Below are 20,874 nucleotides of genomic sequence, written 5' to 3'. Positions count from 1 at the left end.
TTAGCCTCGCACTAACCTGCACTAACCTGCACTAGCCTAGCACTAGCCTAGCACTAGCCTAGCACTAGCACTAGCCTAGCACTAGCCTAGCACTAGCCTAGCACTAGCCTAGCACTAGCCTAGCACCACTAAACTCTTCAAATATAAGGACAGCATGAATAAAATAAATAAATATGTCCAGTGTTAAGATATAAAATGATTAGTTTTGTGTGTGTCCCGCCCCCAGCCTGTCGTCGCCATGGAGACCCCGAACGTGAAGCGCGTGAGCCGCGCGGTGTCGCCGGCGCGCATCACGCGGCTGCAGGAGAAGGAGGACCTGTGTAACCTGAACGACCGCCTGGCCGTGTACATCGAGAAGGTGCGGGCGCTGGAGGCGGAGAACAGCGGCCTGCGGCTCCGCGTGTCCGAGTCCGAGTCCACCGTGACCCGCGACCTGTCGGGCATCAAGGCGGCGTACGAGGGCGAGCTCGCCGACGCACGCCAGACCCTCGACCAGGTCGCCAAGGAGCGCGCCAGGCTGCAGCTGGAGCTCGGCAAGCTGCGGCAGGAGCACCAGGAGCTGAGGGCCAGGTGAGGGGGCAGCAGGGGGCAGCAGGGGGCGCTGTGGGGGCACCAGGAGCTGAGGGCCAGGTGAGGGGGCTCCAGGGGGCGCTGGGGAGGCACCAGGAGCTGAGGGCCAGGTGAGGGGGCACCACATGAGCGGGCACCACATGAGGGGGCAGCACATGAGGGGGCAGCAGGAGCTGAGGGCCAGGTGAGGGGGCAGCAGGGGGCGCTGTGGAGACATGAGTGGGCACCAGGAGCTGAGGGCCAGGTGAGGGGGCACCAGGGGGCACCAGGGGGCGCTGGGGAGACATGAGGGGGCACCAGGAGCTGAGGGCCAGGTGAGGGGGCAGCAGGGGGCACCAGGAGCTGAGGGCCAGGTGAGGGGGCAGCAGGGGGCACCAGGAGCTGAGGGCCAGGTGAGGGGGCACCAGGGGGCGCTGTGGAGGCAGCAGGGGGCACCAGGGGGCGCTGTGGAGCCGAGGGCCGCTTCCCCTGTAGCTTGTTCCTTAAAGTGAACGTGTTTGGGTTTAAACTGCTGAAAGTTTAGCCCAGAGTCAGAGACGCTCCTTGTTTCCTCGGAGATGATGAAAGTGCAGATGTTTTTGCCTCTGGGCCTGTCCCGGCACGAGACGCTGAGACGGAGGCGTGGCCCATTTCCCGCCGTTTCCCGCCGTTTCCCGCCGTTTCCCGCGCTCTCGGGACGATGACTCAGACCAACGCGGCTCAGACACGTTTCCTACAGGAATCTGGAACTCGCCAGGTTCTCTGTTTGTGACGGAGCTTTGTAGGGCGGGCTGTAGAGGAGAGGCCTGGGTGGGTGTAGGTGGAGGGAGGGGCCCATGGCACAGACTGAGTGTCTCGCTTCCGTCAGTCTACCCCAGGGCAGCTGTGGCCGCAATAGCAGCTCATGAAAAATGTGGAAAGCTTTAGGGACTATATATTCCCTATATAGCGGTCACATGTTGTAGGGGTGTCAGAATGTCCAGAGAGAAAAAAGTTGTGCGCTCAAAATTTCCCACAGTGCATTGTGAGAAGTAGTGAGCAGCGGTGGGCACTAGACGGATATAGCCCACAATGCACTGGGAGAGTCTGAGAAGTGTGTTTGTGTTTCTCACGAATAAACCACTTCAGTATGAACGGTTATGGTGAAAAGATGCTAACGTTAGCGGCTAACCTAGCTCTGAGAGTGAGGCGCAGGCCCTGACACTGAGGCGCAGGCCCTGACACACTGAGGCGCAGGCCGTCCCGTCTCACTCCGCGCCTCGTGGGACAGATGTGGCGTGTTTGTGTGTGGTTGCCGCGGTGATGCATGTCTGAGGAGGGTCACGTGAGCGGCCGGTGACTCAGGCCGTCGGTATGAGGAGAGCGCGGAGACAGGAAGTGGATCAGAGCAGAGGCACATGTGCTGCTGCCCTAACCCCTGAGGCTCCTCCTGGATCAGAGCTCTGGAGCTGTACAGAGCAGAGCTGCAACTATCGATTATTTTTACCATTAATCGAGTAGTCTCTTGGCTGTGAACGGTGCAGGAAAATTGTATTTTTTCTATTATTTTAATCACATGTAGCTGAAGCGGCGCTGCTGGAGGATGTGTTGATGGAGGCAAATGTTTGTTGTTGGCTCGATTCATGAAATTTACAATGAACAAAATGTCCACAGACCCGAACTGTCAAAAATACTACATTTTTATGTCATTTTTGCTCCATTTTTGCTTGTGCGAACCAGAAAACGATTAATCCATTACTACAATAGTTGTCGACTATTTCAATAATGGATTAGTCGTTTCAGCCCTAGTACAGAGGCACATGAGCTGCTGCCCTAACCCCTGAGGCTCCTCCTCCTGGATCAGAGCAGAGGCACATGAGCTGCTGCCCTAACCCCTGAGGCTCCTCCTGGATCAGAGCAGAGGCACATGAGCTGCCGCCGCTCTGATGATCTGAAGTCATTCACAGAATCAGTCGCTGCTTCACTGAAATGAAACCATAGTTATGGAAGTCATATTTTCAAACGTATTAAACCTGTGATCTGCACTTTAAGTTAAACCCGGCGTGTTGTTACTTTAATCTGAAACATAAACACTTCCTCATGTTTGTGTTTGTGCTGACATCATCTCTTTTTTTTTTTTTTTTGTGTCTTAAAGCTGCATTATGCAACTTTTTTTTTTCCCAACTTTATTTTACATTTTTAAGGCACATAACAAACACAAGTGAAAACCCACAATTCAAAATAGACTATGCCAAGATAGACATAGAAAAACAATGGAACAATCACCAAAATCATAAACACACACACACAAAAAAACATTACATTCACCATAAAATATTTTCTCAATAATCTACACGAGACCAGACGAACAAAAAACAACAACAACAAAAAAGGACAAAGACCAAAACGAAAAGCAGGTGCCAGGGATTAAGAAATTGTAAGGTGTTAATTATGTTGGTATGAGCAAAATGTTTAATCGGGTACAAAAGGGAAATTAATTCTTCTGAGGGTCTCAAATAAAGGGTTCCATGTTTTCGAAAATGTGTCAAAGGAGTCTTTCACAATAAAACAAATCTTTTCTAATTTAACAAAATACAGTACATCTTGTAGTGTGCTGACGTCATCTCTGTATGTAAATGTTTCCTCCCGTGTCCCTGCGGCGTCTCAGCCTAAAGCCTGTGTTTGTGATGTATTTGAATGAGCTGTTGGGCCACACCTGCAGCCCGGGGGGGGGCAGGGGGGGGCTGTGCGTTGCTCAAAGGTACGACTGCAGGCCCTGAACCTGTGACAGAGACATGTAAATGTAGGAGGAGGATTTGAAGCGACGCTTAGACAGAAACGAGCACAGAGACAAAATGGCGACCGTCCAAACGCGGCCGTGAGGCGCGGCTCTGACGGGCGGCGTGTGAGGCCGCGGACACGACGGGGCGGAGCCTGAGGGGCGGAGCCTGAGGGGCGGAGCCTGAGGCGCCTGAGGCTGAAACAGGAAACGGTGAAACGATTCAGTCTTTACACCTTTAAAGCCTCGTCTGAAGCTCTGATCCTGTGAAGCTAAAGCACCTCCTCCAGGTTAAACGGGGACTTTAGGAACATCTGGACGGAGCACGGCCTCTGATGGAGGTTCTTAGCGTTCAACTGTTCACACAAACCAGGTTCAGCTGCGGCGACTTTGAAACATTTATCAACATTTATCAGGATCCAGAGCTCAGAGAGAAACATCTGCCCTGACCTTTGACACTGAGACTGTGTGTGTGTGTGTGTGTGTGTGTGTGTGTGTGTGTGTGTGTGTAAGAGCAGTGTGTGTGTGTGTGAGAGCAGTGTGTGTGTGTGTCTCCTTTGTCTTCAGTTGTAAAAGTGCGGTTTCTCCTCGGGGCGGAGACTTTCCATCGCCGCTGCCAGCTCTGATGAGTCACCGGCGAGCGTTAAGATGGCGGCTCCGCGTGTGTGTGTGTGTGTGTGTGTGTGCGTGTGTGTGTGTGTGTGTGTGTGTGCGTGCAGTTACACAACAGCTGCTGGAGGCCACACAAAAGAACCTGGCATCTCTCGACACACATGTGTTTCGTTACAGTTTGCATAAAGCCGCTCTGTGTTTGTGTGTTTGTGTTTGGAGAAGAACCCGGTCCAGTCGCCGTCGCTCTGACGCCTCCCAGACCTCGTGCTTTCTCTTCACTGTCAGAGTCTCAATAAAACACACTTCACTCTTTAACCGAGTGCGCTTCCCCCGGTTTGGCTTTACCCAAATCTAAGCGTTGATCGGCTGGAGCTCTTTTGAAAGCTAAGAACAACAGAACGGATGTAAACAGATCTTTTTCCTCACGTTGTTGTCGTCACGTTTGGGGTTTTTTTCTCTCCTTTTTGTTGCGTTTTCTTCTTGGTTTTGTTTCATATTTAACGTGCTCGCAGCGCAGGCCAGAGCGCGAAGCGGGATTTGGTTCAGACATCCGTCATGAGTTTTACGCTTCCTTCCTCCTCCCTTTACAGACTCCACTCAGCCACTCTGGGAAGGATTTTTGCTGATTTAGTTTAAAGGAATAGGCCACCGTTTCTACATACTGAGATATGTTCTTACCTCACTTTAGTCGAGTTAATATATCCCCGTCTGGTCTTTGTCCGTGCGCTCACACATACGCAGCCTCTCCCACATGTCACATAGCTCCAAAAAAGCTCACGATAGAAGCTACCAAGCTCTTCCACGTGTTCCCTATTTAAATAAAGTTACGTGAAGTGTTTTCATGCGAAGTATATTTACACAGAAATGTAGCATGTCGATTTTATAAGCAGATAAAAAGGGGAACTATATTGTGAGGCGTAATGATACGAGGAGCAAAACGTCCGCGCAGTAACTCCTAAAGACTTCCCCGCTCACTTCCGTCAATAACCTTTAGGAGTTACTGCGCGGACGTTTTGCTCCCCGTATCATTACGCCTCACAATATAGTCCCCCTTTTTACCTGCTTATAAACTTCATGTAACTTTATTTAAATAGGGAACACGTGGAAGAGCTTGGTAGCTTCTATCGTGAGCTTTTTTGGAGCTATGTGACATGTGGGAGAGGCTGCGTATGTGTGAGCGCACGGACAAAGACCAGACGGGGATATATTAACTCGGCTAAAGTGAGGTAAGAGCATATCTCAGTATGTAAAAACGGTGGCCTGTTCCTTTAAAGCTCAGAATCCCACATTTCATAACCTGTTCTTAAAGTCGTTGAACTCCAGAAGTTTCCAAACCTGAGAGACCTGTGAGTGTCAGACGTGACTCGGTAATAACTCGGTAATGACTCGGTAATGACTCTCGGTATTAACTCTGGTATTTACTCGCTCACAGCTGGAGCGGCTCGTGAAAATTCCTCCGGACGACGTTGGTGAAGTGGTTTGGCTGTCAGACCTGCCCCACAGCGGCGCTCGCCTGGTTTAACCCGCCGCCCTAGCCCCGCCCTCGCCCCGCCCTAGCCCCGCCCCCGCCGTAAATCACATAAACAGTTTAACTACAGAGGCCGAGGAATTATCTGCACATGAAACACTACAGATCACACATAGATCTGAGGAAATGTTGCTCAGAGTCAGGTTTAGGTCCTGTAGTAAAGTCACGCCTACAACACGCTGGTCATTTCAGTATTTCACATACAGGGTTGCACATTTTGGAATCAAAGGGCTTTTTAACCCCTTAACTCCCACCTGAACCGAGCACATTTTCTCCAGTTTGGCTTTACCCCAATCCAAAAGCTTCTGGAAAAAAGCTGTGAAAATAGCAACAAAACTGAGACGAAAACAATGATGGAAATGTGAGAAAAAAGTGACGAAAACATTGATGAAAAAGTTGCAAAAATGTCACAAGAAATTGACCAAAAATTACCAGAAAAATGACAAAAATGTGACAAAATGTGACAAAAAAAATTACAAAAATATGAAAAAAATGTGATAAAAATTTGACCAAAAAATGACAAAAAATGTATAAAAAATTTACGAAAAAATGACAAAAATGTGACAAAAAATGACAAAAAATGACAAAAAAATTATGGAAAAAAAATGTGATGACGTGAGGAAAAAGATCCTCTCGGTTCAGGCGGGAGTTAAGAGGCTAACTGCGAGCCTTCGTCCTAGAACTACATTACCCAGGATGCTCGGGAGTCCCATGATCTACTACGAGGCTTTTGATTGGTGGAGCTTCACGTGTTTATTTATTGTAATGTAGAAAACATATTATAAACAATGTATTCAAACATAATGCAGGCAGAGAGTGGACGTTTTATCCATGTCTAACACTGAGAGGAAGAAAAACGTCAAAAAAAATGTTCCCAATGATCCATTTAACCCCTTAACTCCCACCTGAACCGAGAGCATTTTCTCCAGTTTGGCTTTACCCCAATCCAAAAGCTTCTGGAAAAAAGGTGTGAAAATAGCAACAAAACTGAGACAAAAACAATGATGGAAATGTGACAAAAAAGTGACGAAAAATTGATGAAAAAAAATAAATAAAAAATAAATATCTGATAAAAATTTGACCAAAAAAAATACAAAAAAATGACAAAAAAATAAAATAATGACAAAAAAATGACAAAAAAAAAAAAAAAAAAAAAAAAAAAAAATACTAAAGTCTGATAAAAAATGGACTACAATTCGATAAAAAAATTGAAAAAAAAAGTGAAGAAAAATTTTAAAAAAGAAAAAAAAGTGATAAAAATTTGACCCAAAAAAATTAAAAAATGTCTCAAGAAATTGACAAAAAATGGATGAAAAAATGACAAAAATGTGACAAAAAATGACAAAAAAAACTAAAATTGGATAAAAATGTGACAAAAAAGTGACGAAAAATTGAAAAATTGACAAAACAAAATACCAAAAAATCACACAAAAAATGACAAAATTGTGACAAAAAAATGACAAAAAATTAACAAAAAATAAGTTACTAAAATGAGTTGAAAACCCAACAAAAAAATGGTGGAAAAAAAATCTGACGACGTGAGGAAAAAGATCCTCTCGGTTCAGGCGGGAGTTCAGAGGTTAAACGAACCACCATCATTTTTATTCCCATTATCAGATTCAGATCGTTTAACAGTAAAAGTAACAGAAACTGGCCGTATTTGCTGAAAACCTGGTCGCCTCGACCAGCGGGCGCGATGTCGCAAAGGCTCCTGGGATACGGAGTTTCTATAGTCAGGAAGTGAATGATGTCACAGCCTTTACCTTTGCCTTTTCTTCAACATCAAGTCTTCTTTCTGGATGGGGGGGGGGGGGTTTACGGGGGGGGAGGGAGGAATGCGGCTCATTTCTCTGGTCGACACTCGCCTCTGTGTTGACGTGAGCCGTGTTTGAACAGCGAGGGGGCGGAGCTACGGCGATGACAGACGCACAAAAGGCGCCGATGCCTCATGTATGCGGTTCTCAAATACAGTATGTCACAGCTCAGGCGTGTGTGTGTCGAGGACTTTACCCAAATCTAAATGAATGTGACACTTTCTGCTCCAGTGGAAATGACTGAGGCTCCTACATGTATGTGCACAGAGCGTGTAGCTCAATAACAGCTCCTACATGTATGTGCACAGAGCGTGTAGCATGACCTGAGTCAGAGCGACGGTTTGTGTTTGGAGATAATGAGGAAGTAATTTTGTCCCGTGATTGTGTTAAAGCCCATCATCACGTCAAACATCTCAGACTGCTGACCTCACACAGGGCCAGGCTCACCGGCCGGAGACTCGTTACAGACTAGTTAGAGACCAGTTAGAGACTAGTTAGAGACTTGTTAGAGACTAGTTGGATGTGTCCCCCTGCCTGTAGACTCGGCCATAAAGCGAGTCTCCAGGCATTCTCAGTGAAAGGGTTTGATTTCATGGCCTCCGAGGTCTCAGGTCATTTCATGTCCTCGACCTGTGAGACGTTTCAGTGACGTCCCTGTAACGTCTCCAAGACCTGTCAGAGAATGAGAAGATCCTGGAGTCGTACGGAGACTCTTCAGATCTCCTCGGTCTCCGTTTCCTTGATGTTTTTGTGATGTTTCCCTGACGTTTCCCTGACGTTCCCCTGACGTTTCCCTGTCGTTCCCCTGACGTTCCTCTGACGTTCCCCTGACGTTTCCTTGTCGTTCCCCTGACGTTTCCCTGTCGTTCCCCTGACGTTTCCTTGTCGTTCCCCTGACGTTCCCCTGACGTTCCCCTGACGTTCCCCTGATGTTCCCCTGACCTTTCCCTGACGTTCCCCTGTCGTTCCCCTGACGTTCCCCTGACGTTCCCCTGACGTTCTCCTGACGTTCCCTCTCTGCCGGCCCTCTCTGCAGGAACAGTAAGAAGGAGGCGGACCTGGAGGTGGCCCTGATGTTTCCTTGTCGTTCCTCTGATGTTTCCCTGATGTTTCCCTGTCGTTCCCCTGACGTTCCCCTGTTGTTCCCCCTGACGTTCCCCTGACGTTCCCCTGACGTTCCCCTGACCTTCCCCTGACGTTCCCTCTCTGCCGGCCCTCTCTGCAGGAACAGTAAGAAGGAGGCGGACCTGGAGGTGGCCCTGATGTTTCCTTGTCGTTCCCTGATGTTCCCCTGTCGTTTCCCTGACGTTCCCCTGACGTTCCCCTGACGTTCCCCTGACGTTCTCCTGACGTTCCCTCTCTGCAGGAACAGTAAGAAGGAGGCGGACCTGGAGGTGGCCCTGGCTCGCCTGAAGGAGCTGGAGGCGCTGCTGAACTCCAAAGACGCGTCGCTGAACACGGCGCTGAGCGAGCGGCGAGCGCTGGAGGCCGAGGTCAAGGAGCTGAAGGCCCACATCGCTAAGGTCCGGCCCCCCTCTGACCTCTGACCTCTGACCTCTGACCTCTGACCTCTGACCTTCATCACAGCTCTCTAACCTGAATGTTCTGCTGCAGCTGGACGGAGCTCTGGCCGACACGAAGCAGCAGCTGCAGGAGGAGATGCTGCGCCGGGTGGACGCGGAAAACCGTCTGCAGACGCTGAGGGAGGAGATGGAGTTCCAGAAGAGCATCTACAACGAGGTTCACGTCCTCCTCTTTGACCCCTGAACCCCCCGCCTGAACCGAGGGCATTGTCTCATGTTTGGCTTTACCCCAATCTAAAGCTTCTGGAAGAAAGGAGAGAAAATAGTGACAGAACTGAGACGAAAACAATGATGGAAATGAGACAAAAAAGTGACGAAAAATTGACAAAAATGTGCTAAAAATTTGACGAAAAAAATAGAAAAAAATGACGAAAAATGGACAAAAAAATGAAAAAAATGTGACAAAAAAATAGAAAAATTTGATGAAAAAAAGACAAAAAAATGTGACAAAAAAATTACGAAAATGTGACAAAAAATTGACAAAAAAGGACAAAAAAAATAAATAAAATTGACGATTTTTTTTTTTTTAATGGCGAAAAAAATGACCAAAAAATGACAAAAAATGTATCAAGAAGTGGCAAAAATGTCACAAGGAATTGACAAAAATGTGCTAAAAATTTGACGAAAAAAATAGTAAAAATTTACGAAAAAAGGACAAAAATGTGACAAAATTGTGACAAAAAATTGACAAAAAAAGACCAAAAAAAATAAATAAATGACGATTTTTTTTTTTTTTAATGACCAAAAAAATGACCAAAAAATTACTAAAAAATGACAAAAAAGTGACAAAAATGAGTTGAATACCCAACAAAAAAATGATGAAAAAAAATGTGATGACGTGAGGAAAAAGATCCTCTCGGTTCAGGCGGGAGTTAAGAGGTTAATCCACCTTCACTTCGGGCGACTTTTTAATGCAGGCTAGCTGATACCATAGAAATGCACTAGCCTAGCACTAGCCTAGCACTAGCCTAGCATTAGCCTAGCACTAGCCTAGCGCCACGAAACTCTTCAAACATAAGAACTGCATGAATTACAAAAAAACTCAGAAAATACTACAGAAAATCTCCAGAAATCAGCAACACTCTGGATAACCCTGTGTGTGTGTTTGTGTGTGTGTGTGTGTGTGTGTGTGTGTGTGTGTTTGTGTATTGTTGTGTGTTGTTGTTGTGCAGGAGCAGCGTGAGTTCCGCTCTCGGCACGAGTCCCGGACGGTGGAGGTGGACGGGACTCGACAGCAGGACTTCGAGAGTAAACTCCAGGCGGCGCTGTTCGAGATGAGAGCCCAGCACGAGGAGCAAGTGCGGCTCTACAAGGAGGAGGTGGACCGGACCTACAACGCCAAGGTAACACACACACACACACCGACACAACGCCAAGGTAACACAAACATACACACCTACAACGCCAAGGTAACACACACCCACAACACAAACCCACAACGCAAACCGAGATGAGAGCCCAGCACGAGGAGCAAGTGCGGCTCTACAAGGAGGAGGTGGACCGCACCTACAACGCCAAGGTAACGCAAACACACAACGCCAAGGTAACACAAACACACACACAACACAAACCAACAACCCAAACCAACAACACAAACCGAGATGAGAGCCCAGCACGAGGAGCAAGTGCGGCTCTACAAGGAGGAGGTGGACCGGACCTACAACGCCAAGGTAACACACACACACACACCTACAACGCCAAGGTAACACACAAATACAACGCCAAGGTAACACACACATACACAACGCCAAGGTAACACACACACACACAACGCCAAGGTAACACACACATACACAACGCCAAGGTAACACACACACACACAACGCCAAGGTAACACACACACACAACGCCAAGGTAACACACACACACAACGCCAAGGTAACACACACACACAACGCCAAGGTAACACACACCTACACACCGTCAAGGTAACAGAAACCGGTCATTTCATACTCACTACTGCCACCTCAGGTCTCGTGTGTAACTGCAGCTTCTATATGAAGCTCAGTGCAGGATTGTTGAGGCCGTTGTGGTGAACAGGTCATGAGGACATGGAGGAACATGTAGGGGGAGGAAAACACATTTTTAACTCCGTATAGTCCCTTTAAAAAAGAAAAAGCTTTGAAAATATGAACTGCCATTTTAAACGTTAGTGTAAAAAAAAAAAATGTTGAATAATTTAATGTAAAAAATTCCGTGTTAATTTTTATTTGTGTTTTTTTTTTACACTAAATTTTAAAAGACTCGTTTGGTTCACGTGTTTCTGATGCAAAAACTTCAATTCCACAAGTTCTGTGAATTTTTCTGCAAAATGTGTCATAAGAAAAACTTAAAGAAACTCCACATCAGCCCCAAAACACGACTAAAACGGACCTAAGTCATAAAAAACATCTGGAGCTCCGTCAGGTCCGTCAGTTTATCAACCTCTGAACCGAGTGATTTTTCTTCCTCGTCAAACAAGGAAGAAGCGTAGATGAGTTTTGTAGGTCTTAGCTTTCAAATCAGGCGTTTTCTGGGTCTACAAGCTTTCAGATTTGGGTAAAGCTGTAGAAAATGCCCTGGTTAAGGCTCGTCACAGCAGCTCGACGTCGCCGCCCAGAGGTCACGAGCTCAAACTGCGCTCGAAAAAGATCCATTTAGAGGAGCTCTGTAGGTCTTAGCTTTCAAATGAGGCCCTACAGTCTGTGACCTTTTAGATTTGGGTAAAGCTGAACTGGAGAAAATGGGGGCGGCGAAGAGGTTAAAGTTGTTTTTGAAATTATGATAACTATACTACTACTACTGTACTGATGAGTTTCCCCGTGTTTGTCCCGTGTTTGTCCCGTGTCCGTCCCGTGTCCGTCCCGTGTCCGTCCCGTGTTTGTCCCGTGTCTGTCCCGTGTCCGTCCCGTGTCCGTCCCGTGTTTGTCCCGTGTCTGTCCCGTGTCCGTCCCGTGTCCGTCCCGTGTCTGTCCCGTGTCCGTCCCGTGTCTGTCCCGTGTCCGTCCCGTGTCCGTCCCGTGTCTGTCCCGTGTCTGTCCCGTGTCGTCCCGTGTGCAGCTGGACAACGCCCGTGTCTCGGCCGACAGGAGCGGCCTCCTGGTGGGGGCGGCGCAGGAGGAGCTGCAGCACACGCGTGTTCGGCTGGAGAGCATGTCGGGTCAGCTCAGTCAGCTGCAGAAACAGGTGAGTCTGTGAGAGGCCACGCCCCCCCTGAGGTGAGGCCACGCCCCCCGAGGTGAGCTAACCCCCCCCCCCCCCCCCTCCCCGCAGCTGTCCCAGAGCGAGGCCCGGGCCCGCGAGCTGGAGGAGGCCATGGCGAGGGAGCGGGACCTGTCGCGGCGCCGCCTGGAGGACAAGGAGCGCGAGATGGCGGAGATCAGGGCGCGGATGCTTCAGCAGCTGGAGGAATATCAGGAGCTGCTGGACGTCAAGCTGGCCCTGGACATGGAGATCAACGCCTACCGCAAGCTGCTGGAGGGCGAGGAGGAGCGGTGAGACACGCTACACGCTACAGACATGCTACACGCTACACGCTACTGACACGCTACAGACACACACGCTACACACACACACCAACAACGCCACCGCAAACTGCTGGAGGGCGAGGAGGAGCGGTGAGACACGCTACATGCTACACGCTACAGACATGCTACTGACACACGCTACAGACACACACTACAGACACGCTACAGACACACGCTACAGACACACGCTACAGACACACACCAACAACGCCACTGCAAGCTGCTGGAGGGCGAGGAGGACTGTCAGGACAGGCCGTTCCAAAGTGTGCGGGACCTTCAGGAGGAGTCAGAGTCTCCACAGACCTGGACATGAGCTTCAGATGAAGATCCTGGTCTTCAGACGCCTCAGCAGAGCCACAGGTCCTGGTCAGACCCTCAGGTCCTGGTTTCACAGATGGATTTATAGAATAATAAAACCTCAGAAAGCAGCACCAAAAGTACAAGCATGAAGTAAAGGTGTGACTGCGCCCCCTTGTGTCCGCAGCCTGCGCCTGTCGCCGAGCCCGCCCTCTAAAGGACCCGTGAGCAGGACGTCCCGCGTGCTTTACACCACCTCCTCCTCCGCCACCTCCGCCGGCGCCGCCTCCAGCAGCCGCTCGTCCTCCGGGACCAAGAGGAAACGCATGACCGACGGCGAGTCCGAGGCCCCGGGCGGCGGCCTGGGCGGCGGCCTGGGCGGCGGCCTCCTGACCTCCAGCGTGACCTCCAGCGTGACCTCCAGCCACACCACGGTAAGGCCAGGTTTGTTATGTTGCAACTAGGGAGGCACCGATACGAGTACTTGGATTTAAGTACTCGCCGATACCGAATACCGATATGAGTACAAGTTATTTTCTTCAACATTCGTACTTTTCCACAGCAGATTGGTTTGTAATTAGTACATTTACTCATGTACATTTCCTTAAGTAAAGTCGGCGACACATTTAAGAGCAGTTATATTAGAATTGTGCTGATGCCATTTATTTATTATTTTATTTTCATTCAATATAATTTTTTATTTTTGTGTCTCCTTCCATCATAGACAGAAAAGCCCATGTCCTAAAGCTCCCAATGCCTGAGCTTTATTCATTTATGTGTTTTTATTTACCAATAGTATTGAGATGTTTCTTAAATGGTCTCTTCTCGTCTTTACTTCAGCTCCTGTAGATTTTCTCGTGTGTTTGTAGTAACTTAGCGAGAAGCTACAGCGTTTTCATTGTTCTGCTGCAGCTCATTTTCCCTCAATATAAACATGCTGTATGTCTTTAATCTGGATTTTCTGAGGACTTTTTAGTCGCTGGGTTAGTTTTTCAGATGAATAAACCCCTGGGCTTAAAACGGCGTCAGAATGGCCCAAACTGCTAGCCGCGAGTTAGCATCGTTAGCCTGTATGTTGTAAACACTGCAGACGCTGCAGCGAGTTAGCATCGTTAGCCTGTATGTTGTAAACACTGCAGACGCTGCAGTGAGTTAGCATCGTTAGCCTGTATGTTGTAAACACTGCAGCGAGTTAGCATCGTTAGCCTGTATGTTGTAAACACTGCAGACGCTGCAGCGAGTTAGCATCGTTAGCCTGTATGTTGTAAACACTGCAGACGCTGCAGCGAGTTAGCATCGTTAGCCTGTATGTTGTAAACACTGCAGCGAGTTAGCATCGTTAGCCTGTATGTTGTAAACACTGCAGACGCTGCAGCGAGTTAGCATCGTTAGCCTGTATGTTGTAAACACTGCAGACGCTGCAGCGAGTTAGCATCGTTAGCCTGTATGTTGTAAACACTGCAGACGCTGCAGCGAGTTAGCAACGTTAGCCTGTATGTTGTAAACACTGCAGACGCTGCAGCGAGTTAGCAACGTTAGCCTGTATGTTGTAAACACTGCAGACGCTGTAGCGAGTTAGCAACGTTAGCCTGTATGTTGTAAACACTGCAGTGAGTTAGCATCGTTAGCCTGTATGTTGTAAACACTGCAGACGCTGTAGCGAGTTAGCAACGTTAGCCTGTATGTTGTAAACACTGCAGTGAGTTAGCATCGTTAGCCTGTATGTTGTAAACACTGCAGACGCTGTAGCGTGTTAGTATCGTTAGCCTGTATGTTGTAAACACTGCAGTGAGTTAGCATCGTTAGCCTGTATGTTGTAAACACTGCAGTGAGTTAGCATCGTTAGCCTGTATGTTGTAAACACTGCAGCGAGTTAGCAACGTTAGCCTGTATGTTGTAAACACTGCAGTGAGTTAGCATCGTTAGCCTGTATGTTGTAAACACTGCAGACGCTGCAGCGAGTTAGCATCGTTAGCATCGTTAGCCTGTATGTTGTAAACACTGCAGACACTGCAGCGAGTTAGCATCGTTAGCCTGTATGTTGTAAACACTGCAGACGCTGCAGCGAGTTAGCAACGTTAGCCTGTATGTTGTAAACACTGCAGATGCTGCAGCGAGTTAGCATCGTTAGCCTGTATGTTGTAAACACTGCAGACGCTGTAGCGAGTTAGCATCGTTAGCCTGTATGTTGTAAACACTGCAGCGAGTTAGCATCGTTAGCCTGTATGTTGTAAACACTGCAGACGCTGCAGCGAGTTAGCATCGTTAGCCTGTATGTTGTAAACACTGCAGCGAGTTAGCATCGTTAGCCTGTATGTTGTAAACACTGCAGCGAGTTAGCATCGTTAGCCTGTATGTTGTAAACACTGCAGACGCTGCCGCGAGTTAGCATCGTTAGCCTGTATGTTGTAAACACTGCAGACGCTGCAGCGAGTTAGCAACGTTAGCCTGTATGTTGTAAACACTGCAGACGATGCAGCGAGTTAGCATCGTTAGCCTGTATGTTGTAAACACTGCAGACGCTGCAGCGAGTTAGCAACGTTAGCCTGTATGTTGTAAACACTGCAGACGCTGCCGCGAGTTAGCATCGTTAGCCTGTATGTTGTAAACACTGCAGACGCTGCAGCGAGTTAGCATCGTTAGCCTGTATGTTGTAAACACTGCAGACGCTGCAGCGAGTTAGCAACGGTAGCCTGTATGTTGTAAACACTGCAGACGCTGCAGCGAGTTAGCAACGTTAGCCTGCATGTTGTAAACACTGCAGCGAGTTAGCATCGTTAGCCTGTATGTTGTAAACACTGCAGACGCTGCAGCGAGTTAGCATCGTTAGCGTGTATGTTGTAAACACTGCAGACGCTGTAGCGAGTTAGTATCGTTAGCCTGTATGTTGTAAACACTGCAGACGCTGCAGCGAGTTAGCATCGTTAGCCTGTATGTTGTAAACACTGCAGACGCTGTAGTGAGTTAGCAACGTTAGCCTGTATGTTGTAAACACTGCAGACGCTGTAGCGAGTTAGCAACGTTAGCCTGTATGTTGTAAACACTGCAGACGCTGCAGCGAGTTAGCAACGTTAGCCTGTATGTTGTAAACACTGCAGACGCTGCAGCGAGTTAGCAACGTTAGCCTGTATGTTGTAAACACCGCAGACGCTGCAGCGAGTTAGCATCGTTAGCCTGTATGTTGTAAACACTGCAGACGCTGCAGCGAGTTAGCAACGTTAGCCTGTATGTTGTAAACACTGCAGACGCTGTAGCGAGTTAGCATCGTTAGCCTGTATGTTGTAAACACTGCAGACGCTGCAGCGAGTTAGCAACGTTAGCCTGTATGTTGTAAACACTGCAGACGCTGCAGCGAGTTAGCATCGTTAGCCTGTATGTTGTAAACACTGCAGACGATGCAGCGAGTTAGCATCGTTAGCCTGTATGTTGTAAACACTGCAGACGCTGTAGCGAGTTAGCATCGTTAGCCTGTATGTTGTAAACACTGCAGACGCTGCAGCGAGTTAGCATCGTTAGCCTGTATGTTGTAAACACTGCAGACGCTGCAGCGAGTTAGCATCGTTAGCCTGTATGTTGTAAACACTGCAGACGCTGCAGCGAGTTAGCATCGTTAGCCTGTATGTTGTAAACACTGCAGACGCTGTAGCGAGTTAGCATCGTTAGCCTGTATGTTGTAAACACTGCAGACGCTGCAGCGAGTTAGCATCGTTAGCCTGTATGTTGTAAACACTGCAGACGCTGCAGCGAGTTAGCAACGTTAGCCTGTATGTTGTAAACACTGCAGACGCTGCAGCGAGTTAGCAACGTTAGCCTGTATGTTGTAAACACTGCAGACGCTGTAGCGAGTTAGCAACGTTAGCCTGTATGTTGTAAACACTGCAGTGAGTTAGCATCGTTAGCCTGTATGTTGTAAACACTGCAGACGCTGTAGCGAGTTAGCAACGTTAGCCTGTATGTTGTAAACACTGCAGTGAGTTAGCATCGTTAGCCTGTATGTTGTAAACACTGCAGACGCTGTAGCGTGTTAGTATCGTTAGCCTGTATGTTGTAAACACTGCAGTGAGTTAGCATCGTTAGCCTGTATGTTGTAAACACTGCAGTGAGTTAGCATCGTTAGCCTGTATGTTGTAAACACTGCAGCGAGTTAGCAACGTTAGCCTGTATGTTGTAAACACTGCAGTGAGTTAGCATCGTTAGCCTGTATGTTGTAAACACTGCAGACGCTGCAGCGAGTTAGCATCGTTAGCATCGTTAGCCTGTATGTTGTAAACACTGCAGACACTGCAGCGAGTTAGCATCGTTAGCCTGTATGTTGTAAACACTGCAGACGCTGCAGCGAGTTAGCAACGTTAGCCTGTATGTTGTAAACACTGCAGATGCTGCAGCGAGTTAGCATCGTTAGCCTGTATGTTGTAAACACTGCAGACGCTGTAGCGAGTTAGCATCGTTAGCCTGTATGTTGTAAACACTGCAGCGAGTTAGCATCGTTAGCCTGTATGTTGTAAACACTGCAGACGCTGCAGCGAGTTAGCATCGTTAGCCTGTATGTTGTAAACACTGCAGCGAGTTAGCATCGTTAGCCTGTATGTTGTAAACACTGCAGCGAGTTAGCATCGTTAGCCTGTATGTTGTAAACACTGCAGACGCTGCCGCGAGTTAGCATCGTTAGCCTGTATGTTGTAAACACTGCAGACGCTGCAGCGAGTTAGCAACGTTAGCCTGTATGTTGTAAACACTGCAGACGATGCAGCGAGTTAGCATCGTTAGCCTGTATGTTGTAAACACTGCAGACGCTGCAGCGAGTTAGCAACGTTAGCCTGTATGTTGTAAACACTGCAGACGCTGCCGCGAGTTAGCATCGTTAGCCTGTATGTTGTAAACACTGCAGACGCTGCAGCGAGTTAGCATCGTTAGCCTGTATGTTGTAAACACTGCAGACGCTGCAGCGAGTTAGCAACGGTAGCCTGTATGTTGTAAACACTGCAGACGCTGCAGCGAGTTAGCAACGTTAGCCTGCATGTTGTAAACACTGCAGCGAGTTAGCATCGTTAGCCTGTATGTTGTAAACACTGCAGACGCTGCAGCGAGTTAGCATCGTTAGCGTGTATGTTGTAAACACTGCAGACGCTGTAGCGAGTTAGTATCGTTAGCCTGTATGTTGTAAACACTGCAGACGCTGCAGCGAGTTAGCATCGTTAGCCTGTATGTTGTAAACACTGCAGACGCTGTAGTGAGTTAGCAACGTTAGCCTGTATGTTGTAAACACTGCAGACGCTGTAGCGAGTTAGCAACGTTAGCCTGTATGTTGTAAACACTGCAGACGCTGCAGCGAGTTAGCAACGTTAGCCTGTATGTTGTAAACACTGCAGACGCTGCAGCGAGTTAGCAACGTTAGCCTGTATGTTGTAAACACCGCAGACGCTGCAGCGAGTTAGCATCGTTAGCCTGTATGTTGTAAACACTGCAGACGCTGCAGCGAGTTAGCAACGTTAGCCTGTATGTTGTAAACACTGCAGACGCTGTAGCGAGTTAGCATCGTTAGCCTGTATGTTGTAAACACTGCAGACGCTGCAGCGAGTTAGCAACGTTAGCCTGTATGTTGTAAACACTGCAGACGCTGCAGCGAGTTAGCATCGTTAGCCTGTATGTTGTAAACACTGCAGACGATGCAGCGAGTTAGCATCGTTAGCCTGTATGTTGTAAACACTGCAGACGCTGTAGCGAGTTAGCATCGTTAGCCTGTATGTTGTAAACACTGCAGACGCTGCAGCGAGTTAGCATCGTTAGCCTGTATGTTGTAAACACTGCAGACGCTGCAGCGAGTTAGCATCGTTAGCCTGTATGTTGTAAACACTGCAGACGCTGCAGCGAGTTAGCATCGTTAGCCTGTATGTTGTAAACACTGCAGACGCTGTAGCGAGTTAGCATCGTTAGCCTGTATGTTGTAAACACTGCAGACGCTGCAGTGAGTTAGCATCGTTAGCCTGTATGTTGTAAACACTGCAGACGCTGCAGCGAGTTAGCATCGTTAGCCTGTATGTTGTAAACACTGCAGACGCTGCAGCGAGTTAGCATCGTTAGCCTGTATGTTGTAAACACTGCAGACGCTGCAGCGAGTTAGCATCGTTAGCCTGTATGTTGTAAACACTGCAGACGCTGCAGCGAGTTAGCATCGTTAGCCTGTAGGTTGTAAACACTGCAGACGCTGCAGCGAGTTAGCATCGTTAGCCTGTATGTTGTAAACACTGCAGACGCTGCAGCGAGTTAGCAACGTTAGCCTGTATGTTGTAAACACTGCAGACGCTGCAGCGAGTTAGCATCGTTAGCCTGTATGTTGTAAACACTGCAGACGCTGCAGCGAGTTAGCATCGTTAGCCTGTATGTTGTAAACACTGCAGACGCTGCAGCGAGTTAGCATCGTTAGCCTGTATGTTGTAAACACTGCAGACGCTGCAGCGAGTTAGCATCGTTAGCCTGTATGTTGTAAACACTGCAGACGCTGCAGCGAGTTAGCATCGTTAGCCTGTATGTTGTAAACACCGCAGACGCTGCAGCGAGTTAGCATCGTTAGCCTGTATGTTGTAAACACTGCAGACGCTGCAGCGAGTTAGCATCGTTAGCCTGTATGTTGTAAACACTGCAGACGCTGCAGCGAGTTAGCATCGTTAGCCTGTATGTTGTAAACACTGCAGACGCTGCAGCGAGTTAGCATCGTTAGCCTGTATGTTGTAAACACTGCAGACGCTGCAGCGAGTTAGCATCGTTAGCCTGTATGTTGTAAACACTGCAGACGCTGCAGCGAGTTAGCATCGTTAGCCTGTATGTTGTAAACACTGCAGACGCTGCAGCGAGTTAGCATCGTTAGCCTGTATGTTGTAAACACTGCAGACGCTGCAGCGAGTTAGCATCGTTAGCCTGTATGTTGTAAACACTGCAGACGCTGCAGTGAGTTAGCAACGTTAGCCTGTATGTTGTAAACACGGCAGACGCTGCAGCGAGTTAGCAACGTTAGCCTGTATGTTGTAAACACTGCAGACGCTGCAGCGAGTTAGCATCGTTAGCCTGTATGTTGTAAACACGGCAGACGCTGCAGCGAGTTAGCAACGTTAGCCTGTATGTTGTAAACACTGCAGAGAGTTAGCATCGTTAGCCTGTATGTTGTAAACACTGCAGACGCTGCAGTGAGTTAGCATCGTTAGCCTGTATGTTGTAAACACGGCAGACGCTGCAGCGAGTTAGCAACGTTAGCCTGTATGTTGTAAACACTGCAGACGCTGCAGCGAGTTAGCAACGTTAGCCTGTATGTTGTAAACACTGCAGACGCTGCAGCGAGTTAGCGACGTTAGCCTGTATGTTGTAAACACTGCAGACGCTGCAGTGAGTTAGCATCGTTAGCCTGTATGTTGTAAACACGGCAGACGCTGCAGCGAGTTAGCAACGTTAGCCTGTATGTTGTAAACACTGCAGACGCTGCAGCGAGTTAGCAACGTTAGCCTGTCTGTTGTAAACACTGCAGACGCTGCAGCGAGTTAGCATCGTTAGCCTGTATGTTGTAAACACTGCAGACGCTGCAGTGAGTTAGCATCGTTAGCCTGTATGTTGTAAACACTGCAGACGCTGCAGCGAGTTAGCATCGTTAGCCTGTATGTTGTAAACACTGCAGACGCTGCAGTGAGTTAGCATCGTTAGCCTGTATGTTGTAAACACGGCAGGCGCTGCAGCGAGTTAGCATCGTTAGCAACGTTAGCCTGTCTGTTGTAAACACTGCAGACGCTGCAGTGAGTTAGCATCGTTAGCCTGTATGTTGTAAACACTGCAGACGCTGCAGCGAGTTAGCATCGTTAGTCTGTATGTTGTAAACACTGCAGACGCTGCCGCGAGTTAGCATCGTTAGCCTGTATGTTGTAAACACTGCAGACGCTGCAGCGAGTTAGCATCGTTAGCCTGTATGTTGTAAACACTGCAGACGCTGCAGCGAGTTAGCATCGTTAGCCTGTATGTTGTAAACACCGCAGACGCTGCAGCGAGTTAGCATCGTTAGCCTGTATGTTGTAAACACTGCAGACGATGCAGCGAGTTAGCATCGTTAGCCTGTATGTTGCAAACACTGCAGACGCTGCAGTGAGTTAGCATCGTTAGCCTGTATGTTGTAAACACTGCAGACGCTGTAGCGAGTTAGCAACGTTAGCCTGTATGTTGTAAACACTGCAGAGAGTTAGCATCGTTA

At 48.3% G+C, this 20,874-nt stretch overlaps 1 protein-coding gene across 1 annotated transcript in view; it reads left to right on the top strand.

The window, feature by feature from the left end:
* The first annotated feature begins 231 nt into the window (after positions 1-231).
* LOC306972737 (lamin-A-like) overlaps positions 232-20,874 on the top strand; it is a 29,047-nt gene continuing 8,404 nt past the window's right edge. Inside the window, exons 1-7 of the mRNA XM_079569443.1 lie at positions 232-570; positions 8,628-8,784; positions 8,876-9,001; positions 10,017-10,187; positions 11,884-12,009; positions 12,097-12,317; positions 12,835-13,081. Coding sequence (XP_079425569.1) covers positions 239-570; positions 8,628-8,784; positions 8,876-9,001; positions 10,017-10,187; positions 11,884-12,009; positions 12,097-12,317; positions 12,835-13,081 — 1,380 coding nt within the window. The 5' untranslated portion in view covers positions 232-238. The remainder of the gene's footprint in view (positions 571-8,627; positions 8,785-8,875; positions 9,002-10,016; positions 10,188-11,883; positions 12,010-12,096; positions 12,318-12,834; positions 13,082-20,874) is intronic.

The sequence above is a fragment of the Gobius niger genome (assembly GCF_951799975.1).
Source record: "Gobius niger genome assembly, chromosome: 13".
Lineage (NCBI taxonomy): Eukaryota > Metazoa > Chordata > Actinopteri > Gobiiformes > Gobiidae > Gobius > Gobius niger.
This window is presented reverse-complemented; position numbering and strand designations above follow the sequence as displayed.